The following is an 8074-nucleotide window of genomic DNA, read 5'->3' as shown; positions in this document are numbered from 1 at the left end:
AAAATGGAGAAGATGAAGAAACTTGTAGTTTATGCTAGAGATAGCATCTAATGCTAGGCTAGGCTAGATCTAGAACCTAAAGCTCTAATACCATTTGTAGAATCCCGTAGGATAGAATAGATGCATCGTGCAAGAGGTGTGAGAGCACAATGAAATCTCTATATTGATTGTGAGAGAGAAGACTCTCTTTTATAGAAAGGGGGAGAAGGTAATACCTTCCCTACACAGTGGCAATCAGTCCCTACATCAATGGGAATCAATCCCTACATCAGTGGGATTCCCTTTGTCTTACATCATCACTTAGGTCACACACTAGACACATCATAGCACTTGATGTGCCTTTACAACACACACAAACACACATGTGACTCCCCTAGATGCACACATGCACCATAGAGCAAGCCCTTGATCATACTTACCCCAACAACAAGCTCTCACTTATGCCAATGGTTCCACATGGAGATGGCAAAATAATTCACATGTATACTTGGTTGGTGTTTGAGTATTATCAAATTTGGGTAGAGAACAAGCATATGACAGACTCAATCCTAGCATAAGAGATTGGGTTTTGACTTTTATGGGAATTGTGGCTAAGGGGTGCTACACACAATTGAAGATGTAGGCCCTTATGGTGTAAAATGTTGTAAAGTGTGCTAGGAATGGCCAAAATCGCTTTAGAAGTGTGCCTTGATATTCTGAAGGCTATGCCTTTCTTTCTAGCTTTTTGAATGTGAGATCTGTAGACACTCAGCTCCTTTGGATTTTATTAGTAGTGTTATTTCTCAGAAGGATGTAATTTTTAATGCAGTCTTATGAGCGCTAGTCAGCTTTCTATTATGTTCAAGAAGTCTGCTAGCCCACCACGCTTTGAACTACTTTGCCTTTAGATACTTCACGAGTGGCAAGGCAGGGGTTCCAAGGCTTGAAATTTCTATATATGACTTGGATGGTTGAAGGATGACTACCTTTGATGGCCCTCTTTCCCATGGTTAGCTTTTGCCCTCCTTTTGTTGATTTGCTCATGCACTACTTGACTCGTAATTCATCCATAGATGTGTTCCTCAACTTTCATTGGGTAGATCTAGTGTTGCATACCCTGTCTCACAACATTGCAATTCATGTTAAAAGAGAATGTCCATTGGCTAATGTCTAGATGCCTTGCTAACCAACCTGGCAGCAGGAGAAGCTGAGATCACAAGTGTCTTCATTGTCATGTTTATAGAACATGCAAAGTAGATTAGTCTCATAGATTATGCTCTCCTCTTTGTAAATTAGTAATGACCCATGGCAATATCATAGCAACACTTTTTCAAGCCTTAGATCATTGTCTCTAAAAGGAGGTTTCTATGTGTTGTCTTTCGTTTGAGCAGTGACGGTTTCTTTGGGGCAGCTCCTTCTTTCTCATCAAGATTTAGCTGGAGTTCTGTCACATGCAAGGCAAGTTTTTTGTACTTATTATGATGTTGCTTTCTCAGTATCATGTCTATTGTCTTTGCTTCCTTTTTACCTCGAATGATTGCAACTTGATTACTACATTTGTTTTTTTTCGAGAACTTGTATTTGTTTTTTGACCTGCATGAACTTTACATTGCCTTGTCATAAAGGTACACTAATGAAGATGTATGCTAAATAGTATGTGCAGAATTCTTGATTCAACTTTCAACTACCTATTGTTTGACCTAAATTTTGCAAGCATCTAAGTAGTCATTGCATTGCAATATTTTACAAATTTATGCCCAACAATGAGTCAAAGACAAACAACTCTTTTTGTTTTTCCTAGAATGACTAGATTGATCTCTCCTGTGAAAAGAAAGAGTGTGAGAAAATCCTTATCTGATGTAGCATCATCCTGTCATGTGGCATGTGACTTAGATGTAGAAGAGGTACTAGGTTTCAGGTGAAGAAAATGAGGTCTTAAGAATTAAAAATACTTGTTTGGCTTGGAATGATTCTTGGGCTATTTCTTTTGAATGGGCATTATTTGACAAAAGCTTGGGCATATATTTCATACAACATGCCAAAAAATGAGAAAATGTCGCACTAAATTTGGCACTATTGTGTCACTGAATATTCAACTTAGTGCGATACGATGTCATGTCGCTTCAAAACATCACTTGAATGGGCATCATACTCACAAAACTATGGGGATGTTGATGCTGGAACTTTGAATTTATTTTGAGCTTCTTATCATGTTGCAAAGGAAGATATGGTATTCCTAAAATTTCCAATAGCTTTGGATTTATTGCGTTTGTGTGGAAGTGTATTAGTGCCCTAAGTGCTATATCATAATGAAAAAGTAGCAGCAACATTTGCCACATATATTAGTGAGTCTATCTCACACACAACAATAGAGAGGCTAAACAAATCACCTTTTTCTAGTCTCTTAGTTGATGAGTCTATGAATATTTCAATCATGGAGCATCTCATTGTGTATATGCCACTTACATCTATGATCATGAGCCTTAGGTTTCTTTCTTAGGTTTGCTTGAAATGTACATGATAGGATAGGTAGGGTCTTCGAAACTGTAGTTATAAAGTTCTTTAGAGAATATGGTATAGATGAGAGAAAAATGGCCAGCTTTGGGTCTGATGGTGCATCTATAATGATTGGTTCTACAAATGGATAGTTTGCATTATTGAAGAGAAGGAGTCCTTTCATGACATCAATACATTGTGTGGTACACCAAACTCACTTATGTGTTTCTGACACTTTCAAACATAATTCTGATGCACAACATGTGGACTGTTTGTTGATTGAAATTGCTAGAATTTTCAAGAAAATCTCTACAAGGCCATCTAGATTGGCAAAGTTGGCTAATCATCTTGATTGTCCTAGCCTGAGGATGGAAAAGATACACAAGATGAGATGGTTTAGTAGATTTAAAGTAATTTCCAAGATCTATGAAATGTATGAGCCTCTTTTGGTATGCTTAAAAGAGGAGAATACAAGAGTGGTTAAATTGGTTGCAAACTTTAACTACATGTACATGTTGCATTTTTAGGGTGATGTGATGGATCATCTTGCAAGCTTGTCATATGCCTTTTAGAAGTGTTATGTGGATGTTACAACTATTCCTAGTTTAGTGGCTTCCACCATCACTATGCTAAAGATGGAATTTATGGGGCCTCTAGACATCAACATCAATATGCAAGGGCAAGATGGTTATGGATTTTCTTCTATTCCTGAGTTTGGTGGGCAAGATCGATGGTTATGTACCATGCGTAGGGCTTTAAAAGGGGACATGTATTATGGGGTAAGAATTGATAGATGTGTCATTGGCAGTGAAATTGCTGAAGCTCTTGAGTTTCAAAGTGCTTTTTGTAATGAAGTGAAAAGAAACTTGCAATCTAGGTTTTCTAAAAATCATGTGCTAGAGAGCTTCAAAATCCTTGCACCTTCCACATTTCCTTCAACTCAAGAGCTTGAATGTTGAGGAGATGAGTTGGGAGTGTTGGTACAGCAGTTTGGAAATGTGCAATGTTAGTGGATGGCACAGGTGTAGAATGTATGATTGATGGCAGAGCATTGAAGAGGGAATATCATATTTTTTTAGATACAAGTAGCATCAGATTGGAAAGGAAAAGTGCTGAAAGATGCATGGTGCTTTATTAGTAGAAATGAAGTGCTACGTGATAAGTGTCCTATGCTTCTTCGAGTTGCAAAAATTACAGTGCAGTAGCACAGACATTTGTGAAAGGGGCTTCAGCATTCATAACATCATCAAGAACAAGCTGTGAAATAGATTAGAAACCAAGAACTTGGATTCACTTATGCAGATTTCAATTGAAGGACCGCCTCTAGTAGAGTTTGATTTTGTGCCGGCTATACAATTATGGCAGAATGTAGCAAAAGCATGCAGGCATGCATACAATGAAGTGGAATGATAATGTATCATGACTCCTTGAGCTGTTTCTTGCTTTTTCATGAAGATATATCCACATCTTGTCATGAATGTAGTACCATTTATATTTTCATGAATGTATTAGCAACGTTCCTTGTAAACTTTTAATATATATTAATATTTCTTATAATATGCCCATTCATGTTTCCATGATTATAAAATCATCTAAAGTACTTGTAAAATATAACTTCAAGATTTGTTAAATTTTTGGAAATATGGTTGAAAGTTTCTAAGGCCATGATGCAAAGGATAAAATTCAAATGTGCTCAAGTGCTCAAATTTCCCTTTTCACAAGGCTGAATCATAATATCTCAGGTTTGTGATTGCTGTGATTCAAGGACAGGTTACTCATTGCGCAACTAAAAATATTTTTGGGGAACACTGGTTACAAGGTAGCATGTTTCTCCATATTTATGCTCTTACTTGTGCTCATGCATGTTGTTTGTTTTCAAGACTCTAAGTGCCACCAACCGACAGGCCTCACCAAATGTGCCTTAAATCTGCCTCCCTTGTTAACTTTTCTTGTAGTTTTGTCTACCCTTAAATATTTATTCTTCGACTTCGTCAGTTCGTCTTGCGCAGCGAACTTTCTACCCTCGCTGCCTACTGCAAAGCTCAGAACATGGGTAGCGAATCGCTCGCTTTGCCTTCCATCTGGGGGAAAGTGATCACTTGTAAAGGTTCGCCTCCTCTCCCTGACTCCATAGGCTTTCCACGTGCATTAGAGCAGAAACTGTCCAATGCCTGAATGGGACTCGTTTGGAAGTTTCGTTCTGACTTGGAAGACTTTAGCTTTGAGGCATTCCATCGCATTTTTCTGCGTAGACAGGTGCATTAGTGAGCGAATGTTATTAGGTGATTGAGAGGAAGATGGTTTTCACGATTTAAACCCGTAGATATTGACAATATATTTCCCTCCTCTTGCTCCAGCTGCTGTCGCCTGGAAACCCAAACAGCCTCTTGTGATTGACGATGTGCAAGTCGATCCGCCTCAGGCAGGAGAGGTCCGAATCAAGATAACGCACACATCTCTCTGCCACAGCGATGTTTTCTTCTGGGAAGCTGAGGTATCCCACACCTTCGTCGTTCTTACTGGCGTTGTAATTGTTTAATCGATTTCCAAAACTGTTGGAAAGAGTGGTGGATATCAAAAAGGGTTTCAGTTGATGTTTCTCATGTCTAGCGCAGGCCCTTGTAAACTTGTTTCCTCGCATCTTCGGTCACGAAGCAGCAGGGTAAGGCGCAACTCTTTTCAATCGTTGCACGTCAGAACATTGATTGATTAGATATGCCAGATTTCTTTCCGTCGTATCCGAACGTGGAAGACTGCAGCTTGTGCTGTCCCGTCTTTGTTTGCGCAGAATAGTCGAGAGCGTTGGTGAAGGCGTGACAGACATAGAGGCAGGGGACCACGTGATTCCTTTATTCACAGGAGAATGTGGAGATTGTAAGCAGTGCAAGTCCACTAAGACTAATCTGTGTGCAAGGCTGAAAGTGAACCCCTTCCGAGGAGTAATGCTTGGTGATCAACGCAGCCGATTTTCGATCAGAGGGGAACCCATCTATCATTTTCTGAATGTATCTAGTTTCAGCGAATACACGGTTGTCGACGCTGGTTGCGTGGCCAAGGTGGATCCAAAGGCTCCTCTCGAGAGGATTTGCCTCCTTGCTTGTGGCGTCCCAACAGGTACCTTCAAGCTTAATCAAATAAACGAGGATTAATTAAGAAGCGCCTTACTGAAGGGATTCAGAGTGATGAATATGGGTGTCTGTAGGGGTTGGTGCTGCTTGGAACGTGGCTAAGGTTGAAGCAGGATCAACTGTCGTCATATTTGGATTGGGAGCTGTAGGTCTAGCGGTAAGATTCGTGCCCTGACTCTTCAAGATTTCTTTGGGTCTAGAGGGAGTAGGGCGATTCCTTCTCTCCTTGTTGACGCTAGCTTGGAAGCTTCTTCTAATTATCTAAAAGTTTATGGTATTGATGCGTGATGCGGTTAGGTTGCTGAAGGTGCCAGGATAGCCGGTGCTTCTCGCATTATTGGAGTCGATGTAAATCCAAAGAAGTTTGAGATAGGTGAGTTCTAAGCATTAAGATTAAGGGCCATGTGCTTTGTACAGCTTCCATTGCGTGTCTGTTGAGAGTGCTGTCACGACGACAGCCCACGGGAGCTCGAAGTCGAACTGTCGAACAGTGTTCACAGAAAACTTGCAAACTATATACACTAAACCTGTAACATTTTCATTTTCACCTGTAAAAAATAGTGACATCTTGTGGGTACAACTCTTTCAGCTAAAGAATTTGGCGTGAAGGAGTTCGTCAACCCTCGTGAATCAGCAACACCCATACAAAAGGTACCTAAGGAAATGGCTGTAGGTTCTTGGGATTGGCATTCGTGGGGCAGGTCACATTGAAGACGAGGAACGGAACCCTGCTTCTGATAGATGTCTGATGGCTTCCACGTTCCAAGTTATTAGTTGACATGAATCTATAGTGTAACTTGGCACTGCGTACAGCTGACCTTGTTCAGCTTTTAGTTTAAACTTCCAATCGACGTATATGTCATTCTCAGTTCTTAAAACCGAATCACGGATATTTCTGTCAGGGCTTCGCAAAGCTGATGGCGTCAATTTCTTCAAGCAGGTCCTGCAGGAGTTGACAGGTGGGGGAGCCGATTGCTGTTTCGAATGCGTCGGGAACGTCGATCTTATGGTTGCAGCGTTTGAAAGCTCTCACGAGGTAGATCATAGATGTTTTCTCCGTCTAATTTATCAATGCTACCATATATGCACCATGAATGGCACGGTAATGCGGGTCAAAAAGCAGGGATGGGGAAGAACGGTGCTAGTGGGGATCGAGTCGAGCGGGAGGCAGCTGCGTTTGGATCCCATGCAGCTGTTCGACGGCAGAGAGATCAAGGGTTCCACGTTCGGCGAGTTCAAAGGCAGGACCCAGATCCAGCAGCTGGTAGACATGTACATGAACAAGGTAACAAACGCGCAGGGGAGCAAGCCCAATCTGAATCCAAATCTATATAACTTTCGCCGCTTGCTCTTAACAAGGATTGGGTCGTTAATATCTTTGATGGCGTCGGGGCCCGAATGACTAGTTTACAGAATTCGCCAAAAATATAATAGTGTATTAGGGAGGATTGGAACAGGACCTGGGGATCGATGCCGTATTTTTGTGTTTCACAGAATCTCAACGACATTCAAATTTCACTCTACCACTCGTCGAAATCTTACCGAACGGGCGTGTATTGTCTGCCTGGTGACGGAAGTTTTGTAGAAAGTGTTTGTTTTGAATGTAGTGACGGGAACTTCGTTGAAATCAACGAAAGTAAAAACTACTACGGATGATCGATTGATGTTTTCACCGGATGATGTCATTACTTAAATCTGCTGCACGAAATGATATAGTATATTTTTGGTTGCAGGAATTGAATGTGGACGGATTCGTGACCCACGAACTGCCGTTCGAGCAAATCAATGACGCGTTCGAGTTGCTGATGCAGGGAAAGAGCTTGCGCTGTGTCATGCACATGCAGCCCCTTTACTAGCCATTTAGGGTAAAGGGGCAGTCTTGTAAGGGGCGCAATAGTTTTTTCATGAATAGAAATAGAGAAAAGATATAAATTTTCAAAAAAAAAATGAGAAAAAAATATTAACTGTACTGTGCCACATTTAGACTATCTTAACTTTTCATAAGAGCTTGACACTGAACCATATTTACCTTTTTCATGCCTCTTTATTGGGGTCTTTCCATGGAGAAAGTGACATTTTAAAGGCACCCGCCTCTTTACTAGCCCCTTTACCCTACACCTTTCACCTTTCAAAATCTTTTATCAATCGTGGTGCATGTTGCACATCAATCGGACCTCATCTTTCACCATGGTCACTATGTTCACAAAGAAATTTTTCTCAAATTGTAAAGTGTGAATCTTGATTGACATGTTTGCATGAGTAGTTTAATTTTTTTTTACTCAATAACATTTCACACTTTAAGAGTTTTAGGACCTTGTGAGCGCATGAGAACTCGCCTAGTGCATGCCCTCCACGCGTCTTAGGACACGATCATGCATGGCTTATAATTCGTTGTTTGAGTTCAAGGGAGTACACTCAGTGGTCACGTGAGGATGGAGGAGACGAGGCAGCAAGCAGCTCCCGTTGGCTGA

The 8074-nt window shown here is 40.9% G+C and overlaps 1 protein-coding gene across 1 annotated transcript; it reads left to right on the top strand.

Annotated features, from left to right (window-relative positions):
• Positions 1–4494: 4494 nt before the first annotated feature.
• On the top strand, positions 4495–7511 carry LOC147896056 (alcohol dehydrogenase 1-like). The gene is made up of 10 exons (XM_087383204.1): positions 4495–4582; positions 4833–4969; positions 5091–5137; positions 5264–5589; positions 5678–5760; positions 5901–5976; positions 6193–6254; positions 6544–6639; positions 6727–6888; positions 7337–7511. The coding sequence occupies exons 1-10, from the start codon at positions 4525–4527 to the stop codon at positions 7457–7459; spliced, it is 1170 nt and encodes a 389-aa protein (XP_087239330.1). The 5' UTR covers positions 4495–4524; the 3' UTR covers positions 7460–7511.
• Positions 7512–8074: the final 563 nt, after the last annotated feature.

This window comes from Dipteris shenzhenensis, chromosome 12 (genome assembly GCF_047967505.1).
Source record: "Dipteris shenzhenensis isolate YYH24624 ecotype China chromosome 12, Dip_SZ_1.0, whole genome shotgun sequence".
Lineage (NCBI taxonomy): Eukaryota > Viridiplantae > Streptophyta > Polypodiopsida > Gleicheniales > Dipteridaceae > Dipteris > Dipteris shenzhenensis.
The sequence above is the reverse complement of the archived record's forward strand: the minus strand, read 5'-3'. Positions and strand labels throughout refer to the sequence as shown.